Here is a 15,838-nt window from a genome sequence, read left to right as displayed (position 1 = left end):
AGTCTATGACTTAATGGTTTTCTGCACCGGCTTGAAGCGCACAAACATGGAAATGAGGACAAGTACTTAAATAATTATCATAATGTTATGCAGCTTTTTGTTGCGTGGGAACTGGTTCAGTGTTACACAGGCAGGCAGCGTGAAACAGGGGACAGACAGGGGAAAATGTAGGGTGTGTCTGAAATGGCACTTTATGCCCTATATAGTGCACTACTTTTGACTAGAGCCCTATGGGCCCTGGTGTTAAGTAGTGCACTATTCAGGGAATAGGGTGCCATTTGTTAGGACTTTGCCCTGGAATGCAAAGACAAGGCCTAGTTCTGACCCCATCACTCCTGCCTTCTGCTCTCTCTTCTCCCTACAGTCATTAGTTATGTTGTCTAAATGGAATCATGTAGTCGACAGTCGATGCTGCCTGTCCTTAGGTATTGCATCTAGTCTTGAGATAAAACCGTATCGCTAGTACATTTTTATACAGTGGAGTGATGTTACTCTCTGGAGCACTGCTATTCAATTATTTCTAACATTCTTTGGTAGTAGGAATATTAGGACTTTATTTATTTATTATTTGAAAATATATTTAATGTCAAGTTTTGATATCAGACAATATAGGTACATTTTAAAGTGAATGATCCATCCCCTTCAATGAATCAATACATGTTTCCTTTCTGTTTTCTTGCTGCCAGGTGTCATTCAGCAGCGGTCCTAGAGGAGTGGCTTTGTGGGATATGGCCCAATAGCAGCAGCCCGTGATGCCGGACCATGACAGCGACTCCCTCCTGAGCAGACAGACCAAGAGAAGACGTGTGGACATCGGTGTGAAGAGGACCGTGGGCAGCACCGCCGCCAACACAGCAGCAGCTACAACCAGCGCCGACATCGCCTGCGCCAAAGCAGCCATCTTCAGTGCCATGAACTCTCTCAACTCCCACCACCACGGCTCCGACGCAGACTCCACGGACTGCTCCATGGTGCAGCCACACGGCCCCACTGGGGTCGTCACAGCAACCGACAGCGACTCCAAGTCCAACGTGCTCCGGAAGCTCCTGAAGAGAGCCAACTCGTACGAAGACGCCATGATGCCCTTCCCTGGTGCCACCATCATCTCCCAGCTCCTCAAGAGCAACATGGCCAAGAATGGAGGAGGAGGAGAGAGAGGAGAGAGAGGGGAGAGAGGAGAGAGAGGGGAGAGGGGGGAGAGAGGGGAGAGGGGGGAGAGAGGAGAGAGAAGAGACGGGGGGTTCCCCGGGTCGGGCCTCTCAAGTGGGGGTTCCGAAGCCCCCCAGGAGGATGCCTGCAGTAACTCGTCTCAGGACAGCCCCCAAGAGTGCCTCTCCCCCTTCGGCCGCCCCTCGGCTCTGGGCGCCTTCGACCTGGAGCGCCTCAACGATGAGCACCTGCGGGCCAAGCGCGCCCGCGTGGAGAACATCATCCGAGGCATGAGCCACTCGCCCAGCGTGGTGGTGCCCGCACGCCATCTCGGAGAGCGGGACCGTGAACGGGAACAACGTGAACGGGAGAGGGAGCGAGAGATGGACGGGGACAGGGAGATGGAGATGGACTGCCCCCCACAGCCGCCTAGCCCCAGGGGAGAGGTGTGCAGCCGGGAGAACAAGAGGAAGCAGCGCCTTCCCCAGCAGCAGCAGCAGAGCTTCACCCAGCTGGTGTGCCAGCGTAAAGAGCAAAAGCAGGAGGAGCGCAGGCAGCTGAAGCTGCAGCTGGAGGACATGCAGAAGCAGCTGCGCCAGCTGCAGGAGAAGTTCTTCCAGATCTATGATTCCACTGACGATTCTGAGCACGACCTGGCTCACGACCTGGGCAACATGTCTGAGGACAGCGCCGGGAGGTCTGATGCCGGGGGAGATGACCGGGCAGACCGCTCTGACAACGAGATGTCAGACCTGGACCCAGGACACTTCCTGGACCGGGCCAGGGCATTGCTCCAGGAGCAGGCCCTGCTGGCAGAGGGTAACAAGCCCAGGAGAGAGGGGCTGGTCCGGGGGAAAGGTCCTGGTCAGGGTCCTTCCTCCTCCATGCACCATGCGGAGGGCAAGCAGCTGGCTGAGACGCTGAAACAGGAGCTCAACTCAGCCATGAACCAGGTGGTGGACACAGTGGTCAAGGTGTTCGCCAAGCCCCCGCGCCCCGCACCCCCCCAGGTCTTCTCGCCCCTCCCCATGCCCCCAGAGAGGTTCGGGGTCAACGGTGAGGGCCCCAACTTCCACACAGCCAACCAGCGTCTGCAGTGCTTTGGTGACGTCATCATTCCCAACCCCCTGGACTCGTTCGGTGGCATGCCCATGCCTGGCGCCAACGACCAGACAGAGGCGCTGCCCCTAGTGGTGAGGAAGACTCCGACAGAACACCATCACCAGTCCTCAGCTGTGGGTGCCCACGGGGGCCACCACCACCCTTCCCTGCACCCCTCCTCCCTCTCTGCCTCCATGGGATTCAGCCCCCCATCTTTCCGCCACCCCTTCCCCCTGCCTCTCATGGGCTACCCCTTCCCGAGCCCCCTGGGCCCACCCTCCGGGGGATACCCAGGGAAGGACCGCTCCTCCCCAGACTCCATGGACCTGTCCAGGGAGACCACCAGCCTGCGGACCAAGATGTCTTCAGTGCATCACATGGGGCACCACCACAGGTCGCTCTCTCCCAGCCACCCCGGGAACACCGCAGAGGGGCTCTCCCTGTCCCTCATCAAGTCAGAGTGTGGAGACATGAGCGACATGAACGACATCTCACCATACTCAGGCAGCACCGTATCCTTCACCACACTGAGGGAGGGAGGGAGGGATGTGAGTAGGAGAGTGAGTTAGAGACGCTATAGATGGGATACTTGTTCATCTTAGATATTGTTATGACTATTGCATATTATTGCTAAATCACCAAACTTATTGCTTTTCCTCTTCTCTCCAAAATGACTGTATTTTGTATTATTATATCCCCTTCTCTCTTCAAAGTGGTTAAATGCACTCTAGTCACCTACGTATCACTTTACCATTGGTCAGATAATGTCTCTATGACATTTTGTAGCCCTGATTCCCATTTGAAACATGACTGAAAGAGACAAAAGCTATAGCAGGCTGAAGTTGAGCACAACGGCTGTCTATAGTGACTCCTATAGTTTACCCCTGTGTGCCCCAATCATGGCCTGCAGATAAAGAGCTAATGTCCCTATGGGAGGATCACATTCACCCTACTGGGACTGGAGCCTAAAAGCCTCAACTAATCCCTTCAGTTAGCCCTTTTCTCCTATATAGACCTGTCTTTACATACACCTTTCACTCATGAAGCTTCCATAGCACTTATTTTGAGTGATCTCCATCCCTGATCATTTAATATCTATGCTGTATATCTATGGTGACCTATGGTAAACAGACTAGCAACTAGTGAGAATTGACCGTGATGAAAAAAATTTTTTCTTGTCTGAAAGCATCTAACATTGATGTTAGGGTATAGCTACTGTATGTTAGTGTTGATGTGTGTCTGTGTTGTGATCGCCTCAGGGCACGGCCTTTGTGTGTGTGTGTAGGAGATAGGGTTTGCCTGAGGACTCAGTAAAGATGTGTATTTATGGCCACCTGTGTTTCCTCATGTCTCTTATCATCCCCACATTGTAAAAAGGAACAATCGGTGTCGTTGCTTTTCTCTTTTCTCCGTTTCATAAAGATCTGTCAACAGCCTGGGGGGCCTTCAGCTGTTGCTTGGCACCCAAATACTCCTTCTTTTTTTCTCTCTCCCTCCCAGTCTTTTCTTTTGAAGCGGACGTTAACAGGTGTTTTCGGCGAGCTGTTTGCCTTTCATTACGGCACCTTGTCTTGTCTTCTGACCCAAGAGTTAGCGCTTCCCAGAGATCTATAATCATCTGCTCTGTCGCTCCCAATGGAGGGATGAAGAGAGAGAGAGAATCAGACGTGGGAGGGAGGTAGAGAGAGAGGTAGAGAGAAAGAGAGAAAGAGAATAAAACAATTAAAACAATAACCACATAATCCAGATGCTGTTGCTTCTATTGTGGTGGTAATTATTTTGGGCCATTAACAGATGTACTACCATTAATGGAAAGAATAGTTAGAACAACGCGGCCATGTGTTACACGTTGTTTTCTTCCCATCTTTGGTTCATTTCACTGGTTGGGTGTTGATTGTTCACGGCAGTTTTAGAAGTTAACAATAAATGTTCTTTTTTATGACTTTGACTGTGAGTCGTACTGTCTAAAGTGACAGTTGGTAGTCTTAATGCAATAGTAATAGCAGTGATAGAAGTCATTGTAGTACTAGAACTAAAGATGGCACAGATTGTCAGACATTTTTTGGGGTGCGTTAAAGTTCACCGGCATTCCGCAACGTTTTGCGCAGCAGATGGCTGCCATCAATTTCCTAATTTGTTCTCCGACTCTGAGTATCTTGTCCTTACACCTGGAATGAAGAAGTGAACCATCTATTTCCTCTCATGACTTTGGGGTTTTGGGGAAGTGCTGTAGTGAATGATGATGTCTTGTCAGATGTGCTCAGATAACACTCGGCCAGCTGGTACAAGGAAACCATCATGGCTAAATAATAGCTGTGTGTCACCCCAAGTCCAATCACTATTACATTTGCAAGCTGTGAGAGAAATAAATTCATCAAGAGAATCATGTGTCTGTAGATCTATGTGACTTAAAAATACTTTATTTCGTTATATATCAATGTAATCTCTTGTAATGTTGTGATTGTCCTTAGTTGTGAATTCATTTGTATTTAGAAGCGAGAGCGTAGTAGTCTCTTTGGGAAAGCCCAGTCTTATCAGTCTGACAGCTGAAATCCACCTTGCCATACTTGAAGAGAACAGCCCTGTCCCACTCTGCCCCATGTCTCTTTCTCCTCTCTCTTTTCTCTCCTCTCCTCTCTCTCTCTCTCTCTCTCTCTCTCTCTCTCTCTCTCTCTCTCTCTCTCTCTCACTTCTCTCTCTCTCTCTCTCTCTCTTTCTCTCACTCTCTGAGGGGCCATTGTACCCCTCGCTCTTGAAGCAGATGGTGTGGTGTGGAGAGTGGAGTGCTGCTCTTTTGGCCAGGCCTGTTGGAGTCGGGCTACCCTGCCAGGGTTCTCCCCATAGGCCCTCTTCCCTCCCTCCTTCCCTCTCTCTCTCCCGGCCTATAGATGGCTTCCATACAGCCCTCTCTCTCTTTCCTCTTCCTGGGCCAGCAGACAATACTAGGCCTGGAGGACCTGATCCATGATCCAGCTTGGTTCACGGTCCCTGGTTTTTAAAGGGGGGCCCTGGGTAACCCTGAAGTCAAGGGCACTCCCATCTCCCAGCACATACCTTCCTTGTCAAACGCATGATTCTTGAGTGATTGTCATGACACCCCATTATTGAGTGTAGAAACAGTATCTAATTAAAAGGTGCAACCATAGCTATATAAATGTGCAATCCACAGTGAATCACAGTGAGTAGTATGCCATCGTCTTACATACAGACTTACAGAGTAGCCCTTTCATTTGCGGTTCAAGAGATAATAGTTACTACTGATTGCTTCTGCTCAAGGAGAGAGACCTTTTTAATTTGTCTCTGAGTTTTATTTGTGCCCCTCCCCCCATCATCTCCTTTCAATGTCTTAGCCGCAGATTGATATCAGCTGAATTATACGGCTGTTAATGCACCGTGGAAATGGTTTGGGCCAGTCCGCAGCGCAGATGTGTTCCAGGGACGCAGCGCCCATCGCTGGCTGGGTTCACTGCCTTGGCAACCCTCCTCCTCCTCCCTCCTCCTCCTCCTCCTTCTCCTCCTCCTCCTCCTCCTCCTCCTCCTCCTCCTCGTCCCGAGGTTTGGCAGCACTAGGGAGGCTGGAGGCTGGAGGAGGAGCAGGGAAAGGAGGGGGTGTAATTGAGGTTGGAACAGCTCTATCGCTCAAGGTGCCCCCCCCCCCCCCACAGACCACCACCACACCCTCTTTTCTCCTGAGACTTCCCTTGGAAAACCTTGGTCTCCAAAATCTATGATGTGTGTATTTTGAATGAATAAGGTCTACAGCTCTGTTATAGAGAGACAGGGTTGTTCCTTTTAGACCTCGCTTTCACATCAATATGAAGCCAACATCACGTCAGTAGCTCCTGTCTTTGGTTGGCATATCTTATCGCCAAGCCATTAGGCTCCTCTCTCATAACCAGTGTTAACTGCTTTCTTTGTCTTGATATGCAAATGTATCCTTTTTTCTTCCTTATTTTGGGGTGGAGGTTGGAGGGGTATGATGGGGAAGAGGGAAAGGCGTTTGCTTACTTTGACTGTGAAATGAGCTCCTTATGTAAAGGCAACGGCTGTGGCGCTGGCCAGCATTTTATTTACCGTAACACGCTCACACCTAATACAGAGAGGATGCTAATCTCAAGCAAATGGCTTGGCCTGGCTTCACTCACTACTCGCTAATAACTAACAACTCATTTAAGATTGGCCCTACCTTACTCCAGTGCTATTGCTAACCTAAAATAATTATTGTGAAATGTATTAGTTTGGCCTATATCTAATGTAGTCTTTAAGGAAAACAATTAAGTGACTAATTATTGTACATTAAAAACATGTTAATTACACATATGTTACATATTAAAAACACATAAACTGAAATAGCAGGGGTTCTAGGTCAAGTTGCGTACCATAGCTATATGACTACACATTAAGATGCTTTGCTAGGTCGGCCATTTTAATGACTATTTTCCCTCCAAAAAAGAGTACATTTCTTTGACGGCGGCCATGTTCAGATTCAGGAGGGTCTCTCCCCCAACCACCTGAAGAAGGCCAAGCTCATGTTCTTCTACGCCCGCTACCCCAGCTCAAACATGCTCAAGATGTTCTTCTCCGACGTCAAGGTGAGCCACACCCAGACACCCCAACCTTTCACCTCTCACATTTTCACCTCTGTCGTCATGGAAAGGAGTAGAATTATGTAGCCCCTAAAGTTAGATTTGGGCACTGATCCAGGATCAGATTACCCTCCCCCAAATCCTACCCTTAATTATTTACCCAGGGGTTATGGGGAGATTTCCGTGAGGGTAAGCTGATCCTAGGTCTGTGCCTAAGGGCGGGTGCTACCTGAAGCTCAACATCAAATCAAATCAAATGTTATTGGTCGTGTACACAGTTAGCATTTGTTATTGCGGGTGCAGCGAAATTCTTATGTTCTTAGTTCCTATCAATCAATACAGTAATTGTCACTTAAGCATAAACATGTCGTACATCAGTAGATGTATAAACATACTTTTGGATGGCACTCCTCTGTCTACCTATTGCTGTCACCATAGTTACCGATCTGTCCAGGTGTGTTCAACGCCGTCTGTGTGTCCGTCCTTTGTCTTCCCAGCGGAAGTGACTGTCCTTGCCACCGCTGACAACTGGAAGGACAGATCACTAGGCCTGGTCTTTTCTTCCTGTATTTCTCTGCCTGTACTCTCACCTCAGACTACAGTTAAAAGAGGAAAATGAGTGAAGCGGTTATTCTTCTCACTTCTCCTGAGTTGTTCTTCTGGGATAGTGCTGTACTAACATGAAGTGTCTGTTTTAACATGCATGGTGTATGGTGTATGGTGTATGGTGCATGGTGTATGGCGTGTGGTGTACGGTGTATGGTGCATGGTGCATGGCGTACGGTGTACGGTGCATGGTGTATGGTGTACGGTGCATGGTGTATGGCGTACGGTGTATGGTGCATGGTGCATGGCATACGGTGTACGGTGCATGGTGCATGGTGTATGGTGTATGGTGCATGGCGTACGGTGTACGGTGCACAGTGTATGGTGCATGGTGCATGGTGTATGGTGTATGGTGCATGGTGCATGGCGTACGGTGTACGGTGCATGGTGCATGGCGTGCGGTGTATGGTGCATGGTGTATGGTGTATGGTGCATGGCGTATGGTGCATGGTGCATGGTGCATGGTACATGGTGTATGGAGTTTTGGTGGAGTTTGTGTGTCTTGCTGCATTGCTACTGTATGAGGACCTTTCCCATACTACACTACTGTACATATTTATTTGGACAGTGAAGCTAAAACTTTTAATTTGGCTCTATACTCCAGCATTTTGGATTTGAGATCAAATATTGTATATGAGGTGAGATCAAATATTGTATATGAGGTGAGATCAAATATTGTATATGAGCTGAGATCAAATATTGTATATGAGCTGACAGTACAGAATGTCACCTTTTTTTGGGGGGGTATTTTCATACATATCTATTTTACCGTTTAGAAATGAAAACACTAAATGTATTTAGTCCCTCCATTTGATAGTGTCATAAGTATTTGGACAAATCACTTATTTGTGTATTAAAGTAGTCAAAAGTTAAGTATTTGCTCCCATATTCCTAGCACGCCGCAATTACTACATCAAGCTTGTGACTGTACAAACTTGTTGGATCCATTTGCTTTTTGTTTTGGTTGTTTCAGATTATTTTCTGCCCAATAGAAATTAATGGTAAATAATGTATGGTGTCAGTTTGGAGTCACTTTTATTGTAAATAAGAATATAATAGGTTTCTGAACACTTCTACATTAATGTGGATGCTACATGATTACAGATAATCATGAATAAATTGTGAATAATGATGAGTGCGAAAGTTACAGAAAGTTACAGAGGCATAAATATCCTACCCACCAAAGAATGCTAACCTCCCTTGTTATTCAGGACCAGGGGAATCTGTGGGGGTAAAGTTCAGGACCAGGGACGTATGTGGGGGTAGAGTTCAGGACCGGGGGGATCTCTGGGGGTAGAGTACTGGACCAGGGAGGTCTGTGGGGGTAGAGTACTGGACCAGGGAGGTCTGTGGGGGTAGAGTACTGGACCAGGGAGGTCTGTGGGGGTAGAGTACTGGACCAGGGAGGTCTGTGGGGGTAGAGTACTGGACCAGGGAGGTCTGTGGGGGTAGAGTACTGGACCAGGGAGGTCTGTGGGGGTAGAGTACTGGACCAGGGAGGTCTGTGGGGGTAGAGTACTGGACCAGGGAGGTCTGTGGGGGTAGAGTACTGGACCAGGGAGGTCTGTGGGGGTAGAGTACTGGACCAGGGAGGTGAACTAACAAAGTAGGAGGATGGGCTCATTGTAACACAATAGCTGTGTTGCTGTCTTGTATGCAGCCGATTGCTATGGTTTTTGTTGTTGTTACGTTGTGTCCCTCTCTGACTGTAAGGAGGGTAAACACTGTGACAGATCCAGGCCATCTTATTCAAATCGGCAGATAAAGGTCCCTTTTTTCCCAGCTGCCCGCTCTCTGTCACCATGGTCACCAATCACTAACCACAACCCCCAGGGTCATGTGACACACTTGCAGGGGTGTAGTGCTGCCGAAGCATGGAGGAGAGGCACCCCCTCACTTTTGAGAATAAACGGAGCTGGTCAACTATTTCTGGACCATTTATACTGATAACTTTTTTATTATATTTAATTACCACAAAAATGTTATGAAAAACTATAGAATGACAAACCAAATAAATATGTATAGTAGCCTAGAGGTGAATGGTGGTTTCTCCCGTCTTGTCTCTGGCGGTGGGGAGAATGATGAAGTAGGCTATGTTAGTTTATTGCGGTGGCCCGTCAGAGGCTTGACCACTTTGTAAAAAAAAAAAAAAATTCTCTATGTTGTCTGCCTTTATGTTCATAAAACTCCATGGAACCCTTCTTGCGCAGTGGAACCCAGAATGATATGTGACCACTTGGTTACAGTGACACTGTTCTTCCGAGGACACCCAAACCAGAGTGGCCACCGCAAAGCCCAAGGAGCCTGACCCTCTCTGTAAGTTGCTGTAGCCCTGCTTAGGATATTTAGCCTACATTGGCTACTGGTTGAGACACAGGGCCCATTCTAGCTTGGTATGTCAGGGTGGGCAAGTGGAAATGTGAATTGGGCCAAGTTGGAGGTAACAATGCAGGTTCTAGTTTATGGAGATGCATGAATACACCACACCAAAAGAAAGATTCCTGCTATTCCAATTAGTAAGGATTTGTGCTCACTACTTGGTCAATTTATTTGATAGCATGTTTAATCTATGAAAATACATTCTATGAATTGATAGTTCACCTCTCAGTTTTGTTTTATTCTGTAATAGGATATATTGTAACCATGTGTTCAAGCTAGTTTAATCAAAGTTTATTCATGATACAGCATGTAAGCTATACAATACAATGCAATGCCTAGTCGCAATAAAGCTCTCCTCACAAACAGGCTATGGCCTATAGCCTACAAATAGCTATACCATCTCGTCTTAGACCTGTTAGGCTATAGGCCTAGTGCAAATGATTGTTATTTGTTCCTGAACTGGCTGAATGCAGAGCTATCCATCAGCTATCCTTCAGCACCACAAGTTGGTTAAACTTCTTTAACATCGTTGCACGATCCTGGCGCTGTCCTTTCAGCACCACAAAGGGATCCAGTCGCTTAAAATAACGCTCGTCAAGATCTGATACAAATACAAAATAGTAAAGCTAGATTAAAGCTTAGTCAATGTCTCGCAAGATCACATAATGATTCATTAGCATTTTACATAACAGAACCGAATATAATAGCATAGCAGGCCTATAACGTTACTGTTACACCAACAACCCCTCCTCATTCCTGAAGACATTTTAGGATGGTTAGCTAAAGCTGAATAGTCCCCAAAAAATGATCATGCGCCAAAACTCAGCAGCCTGCGTCACTAGGCAGGCTATCTGCTTTGATTGAAACAAAATACAACAAAGGCTAATAGTTTGTTAACACCATCTGCTCTAATTCGCTCACAAAACAGTAATTCAAACAGATCTAAATGTTCCCATGAAACTGATTGAGATCAATCAAATGATTGGCATGGAGATGCCGTTTGGACGTTTCACTGGTAAAACATGAATACTTATCATTAACGATTGACAGTGATGATGGTCTATTTTGAAATGAAGTAGCCTTGGTATTTGATGTTCCTGAGACAATATGTGTGTGGGGCGTAGGCAGACGTTGCAATTGAAGGATGCATTTTATGCATATTCTAGAATTCAATTAGCTACTCTTGTCAGTACAAACTTGGATTGAAGAAATGATGACATCTTTTCATGTTTTGTTGTTGTTGCTCCCTCACCTAAAAAAAATAGCTCAACACTACTGCGCATCCTCAACACACACCCTTGTCGAGTTTTAGGAGGGGTGATGATGTGTGTTTCGTGGGTGTGATAAGGGGTGGGGGGGGGCACTCTCACTGGCAAGGCGGGCACCCAGGCCACTTTCACTCCCTGAGATTAGACGATAGATTCTGCCACAGTATGACTGGATGATAGTGTCTCCTAGTTTTGTTGGCGACCCAAAACACACCAGCTAGGCTAACTAGCAGGGTTAGCATATTTTCCCCCATTGTTTATCAGTATCCTTCTCTGACAAATGATTTTTACAAGGAGGTATCTCAAATTGAATGGCATTACCATACACTTAAACAACAGGGTCAAGTAATGAAGGGGATTAAGATTGTAGTGTCTTTGTGTTGACTATCACTGGTCTCCGTGTATGGAAATGGGAGCTGCTAGTCACTGACTAATTATGCATGACTAGCTAATGCACGGCAAGGAGAGTGGCTTTCTGAGACAAACCTGCTCTAAGAGCTATTAAGATCTTGACTGATAAGGTCCGACTGTAGAAGTACCTAAAGAACGTGGGAAGTGGGTTGTCCCGGCAACGGCATGACACGGCGCAGTCTTGGCGCTCGTTAACTGGGGATGGTGGAAGGGCGTTCTGACTCCTGATTGGTAAATGTTGTGGTAGATTTACCATAATATGGTTGCTGTTGTGACGAAGGACAGTTCAGGGTCAGGCTATCTTTTCACTTCATGACAGATCAACAGATGAATTTGTGTGTTTTGACACTGTTCTGTTAACCATCCCTATTGATCGCCAATTACCAGCTGCTCTGTTTTGACAAGGCCAGACAGGTCTTAACCTTGTCGTGTGTCAGTTTTTTAATGTGAGACGTTACCTGAGGAAATATGACGTTGATGTGGTCTTAGTGACAGTAAATGACCATGTTGTTTTTTCATATGGTGTATATATATATATATATATATATATACTCTGAATTAGCAAACGAGGCACCAAGGTTATTCAAACAGTACTCATGATGTCTCAAACTGATGTTGTTGTGAAAATCTCTCTCTCTCTCTCTCTCTCTCTCTCTCTCTCTCTCCACTCCATCTCTTTATCTCTGTCCCTGTCCGTGGCCTTTGTGTGTATTCGGCACACTGGCCTCAGTATTTGCGCAAGTCATGTGCTGTGGAGAGGATGAGGTCAGGAGGTTTTTCCTTTCTATATGTCATTCTGTTTCTTTTCTTTTTTTCCGCTGATGGTGTGGCATGCCGCCGCGTGCTACGAAAAGCCAGGCGCTGGATTTGAGTCGCCGCTGTAACAAAGGGCCACTTTCCAGGGCCAGTTTGTGTAGAGTCAGCCAATAGGCAGCGAGAGATTATCTCCCACAATTCACCCCTGTGAAAACAGGAAGCGGTAGAAAGCCCTGATGACTGTGGAGAGGGACGGACCGCTTCTCTTTCTGCTCCTCTTGTTGTTTTTCAAATAGCTTGGTGGTCTGAGGTCATGTGTATGGATTCTCACTCCTCGCCATTGTTTGGCAGGCAGGCAGGGAGATGAACGGACGCAGAGCAGTGTCTCTGGCTGGCTGGCTGGCTGTCCAGGGCAGAGCTGCTGGGTGACTTTGACTGTACTGTCTCTGTCATCACAATGTGCAGGTGACGCCTTGTTGGTGCGTCTCTCTCCTCTGAGGCCTTGCAGCCTGTCGTCTTTGTGGTGTCATATACTACAATGGTCACTGATAATACAGAATGAGGATTGAACATGATGTAAAAACTTTTATCAGCAGCTCTCTAAAATATTACTGAATAAGATTATGAAGACATGTATTTCTCTGTTGTCTTTAAGATAAGGAATAGGACCTTGTTTAGGTGTTGAAAGAGTGTTCAGTGTTTTCCTTCTCTGGTGCTAGGTTTATGATTTTATGTAGATCTACACTGAACAAAATGATTAGCGCAGCAAGTAAAGTATTGGTCCCGTGTTTCATGAGCTGAAATAAAAAAATGATAGAAATGTTCTGTACGCACAAAAAATATTATTTATTTCAGATTTTGCACGCAGATTTGTAATCCATCCACCTGACAGGTGTGACATATCAAAAATCGGATTAAACAGCATGATTATTACACAGGTGCACCTTGTGCTGGGGACAATAAAAGGGTGAGGAGTATTTATGTCTGTTTTCCCCCCTTTTGTGGGGAAAAACGAATTCTGATTGGCTGGGACTGGCTCCCCAGTGGGTGGGCCTGGCTGCCAAGTGGGTGAGCCTATGCCCTCCAAGGCCCACCCTTGGCTGCGTCCCTGCACAGTCATGTGAAATCCGTAGATTAGGGCCTAATTAATGTATTCCAATTGACTGATATCCTGATATAAACTGTACAAATCTTTGAAATTGTTGCATGTTGCGTTTATATTTTTGTTCAGTATAGGTTGCATTATAGGGTGGTGTATGTGTCATTCCTCTGTTGTTAGCTTTTAAGGTTGTCCTTTCACAGGCTCTCGGTGTGTGTGTAGCCAATCACAGCTACACACACACACACACACACACACACACACACACACACACACACACATACTCCAACAGGCTCTTTCTCCACGGACATCTCATGTCTCTCTGGGCTGACCCCTGCCAGCTCAGATTAAGGGGTCCCGTTGATGTGTTGCTTTGAAATAGTTCCCCTGACTGAACACTGACGGAACACTGAACACTCTGGTTCTTAGCTGATACCAGGGGGTCTTTGTCCCCCCACAAGCAACTTAATGAACCAAAAATGGGACCTGATTTGTTGTAGCAGCAAAGAAATTTAGTTAAAATGTTGTCTCTCGCTCTCCCATCTCTTTTTCTTCCTCTCTCCCTTTCCCTCTCCCCTTCTCTGACTACATGTATGTTCTGATGAAACCATGTTTCATCCTTGTATAGTAGATATTCCATATAGTAGATAAGTATGCGTAGTGTTAGATAGATGTTGAGGTATAAAGTGTAGCCTGTATAATGAAGCCATCTCTGTCCAAAGTGATACATGTAGAAGTCAGAGGCTGGAGTGACAATAAAGGACTCCATGTGAGTGATGACCTCTCTTTCACTGACTTTAATCTCAGTATGCAGCCCTCAATCACTCACACATACACACACACACACACACACACACACACACACACACACACACACACACACACACACACAACACACACACCACACCACACACACAAACGCACTCACGCACGCACACACACACACACACACGCACACACACACACACACACAGGCACACACACATGCACAGGTACTGCTCATCTCAACCAAGAGAGAGTGATGTGTCTGAACATTGACTAATCTGTGATAGTGAACCTGCATATGTGTGTGTGTATATGAGTGTGTGTATCTCAGAGTATATGTTGTGGACGTTGGTTCTTGCCTGTGTTTTTGGGACTACGAATGTGTACAAGAATAGCCCCAGTGTGTATTTGTAAGTGTCAGTAGTTTGTTTGTTTGACACTCTGATGTCATGACCCTTGCTTGCTGACAGCTCACGTTCCTACGCTGCCCTGGTTTATTGTCCAGCCCCGCTGTTCTGCTCACCCCCCTCCTCTCCTCCCAACCCTAACACACCCCACTGTTCTGCTCGCCCCCTCCCAATGCTAACATACCCCGCTGTGCCGCTCACCCCCCTCTGACCCCCCCTCCCAACCCTAACCCACCCCGCTTTTCTGCTCACCCTGCACTTTAAGCCCCGTCGCTCTGCCCCCCACCCCCCATGCTAAACAATGTCAGGCGGACTCTTTCAGAACTCCCCCCATTATGTCATCCACAGACCATTCCAGAAAAGCATGATCCCTCCTTTGCTCCCCCCATCACTTTCTCTCTCCTCCTCTCACACTTTCTCTCTCCCTCTTTTGCTCTCTCTCTCCTCTGCTCTGTCCCAGCCCATGCCTAGCTCAGATGAGGCTGTGTGTGAGCTAGCGCTTATCCATGTGTGTGTGTGTGAGAGAGTGTGTGTGTGTGTCGGGCCGGCTCAGATGAGTGTGTGTTCTGGAACAATAGCCAGAGCCTAATCTCCATGTCAAAACCGCTCTCCCTCCCCAGCGACTGGCCGCTCAGCATTTAGTAACATTTTGTCTCCTATTCTCCCAAAATCACAAAAAGAGCAGAGGGAGGAGGGTAGGATAGAGGGATAGGGGGGAGGAAGGATTTTAGAGGGGGGGTGGTCTGGAGGGGGGTGGAATGTTTCAGGGGGCTGAGGGATGAGGTAAAGGGTTTTGAAGGGTGTGTGCGCATGCATGTGTGTGTGCGCGTGTCTGTGTGTGCGTGTGTGTGTGTGTGTGTGTGTGCGTGTGTGTGTGCGTGTGTGCGTGCGTGTGTGTGCGTGTGTGTGTGTGTGTGTGTTGCGTGCGTGCGTGCGTGCGTGTGTGTGTGTGCGTGTGCGTGTGTGCGTGCATGTGTGCGTGCATGCGTGTGTGTGCGTGTGCGTGTGTGCGTGCGTGTGTGCGTGCATGTGTGCGTGCATGCGTGTGTGTGCGTGTGTGTGTGTGTGTGTTTGCGTGCGTGCGTGCGTGCGTGCGTGTGTGTGTGCGTGTGTGTGTGTGTGTGTGTGTGTGTGTGTAGGATGGTTCAGGCTGGGGACTGTGCTGGGCCCTGATGTCCTTATCTCTCTGTCTGGCTGTTTGGACAGTGTGTTTTCAGTAGCGAGGCGAAACGGAAGACAGCTCCAACTCCACTAGGCCTTCAATAGGTTTACATCCTATTGAATCAATGCAGCCACACAGATCAGATAGCC

General features: G+C 47.4%; 1 protein-coding gene across 2 annotated transcripts in view; it reads left to right on the top strand.

Annotated features, from left to right (window-relative positions):
- Window positions 1–15,838, top strand: part of LOC106607956 (prospero homeobox protein 1) — a 43,367-nt gene that overhangs the window by 3,376 nt on the left and 24,153 nt on the right. For both annotated transcript variants that reach the window (XM_045720930.2, XM_045720931.2), the window contains exons 2-3: window positions 687–2,762; window positions 6,735–6,842. In XM_045720930.2, coding sequence (XP_045576886.1) covers window positions 753–2,762; window positions 6,735–6,842 — 2,118 coding nt within the window. In that variant the 5' untranslated portion in view covers window positions 687–752. The remainder of the gene's footprint in view (window positions 1–686; window positions 2,763–6,734; window positions 6,843–15,838) is intronic.

The sequence above is a fragment of the Salmo salar genome, chromosome 06, assembly GCF_965601325.2.
Source record: "Salmo salar chromosome 06, fSalSal1, whole genome shotgun sequence".
NCBI lineage: Eukaryota > Metazoa > Chordata > Actinopteri > Salmoniformes > Salmonidae > Salmo > Salmo salar.
The sequence above is the reverse complement of the archived record's forward strand: the minus strand, read 5'-3'. Positions and strand labels throughout refer to the sequence as shown.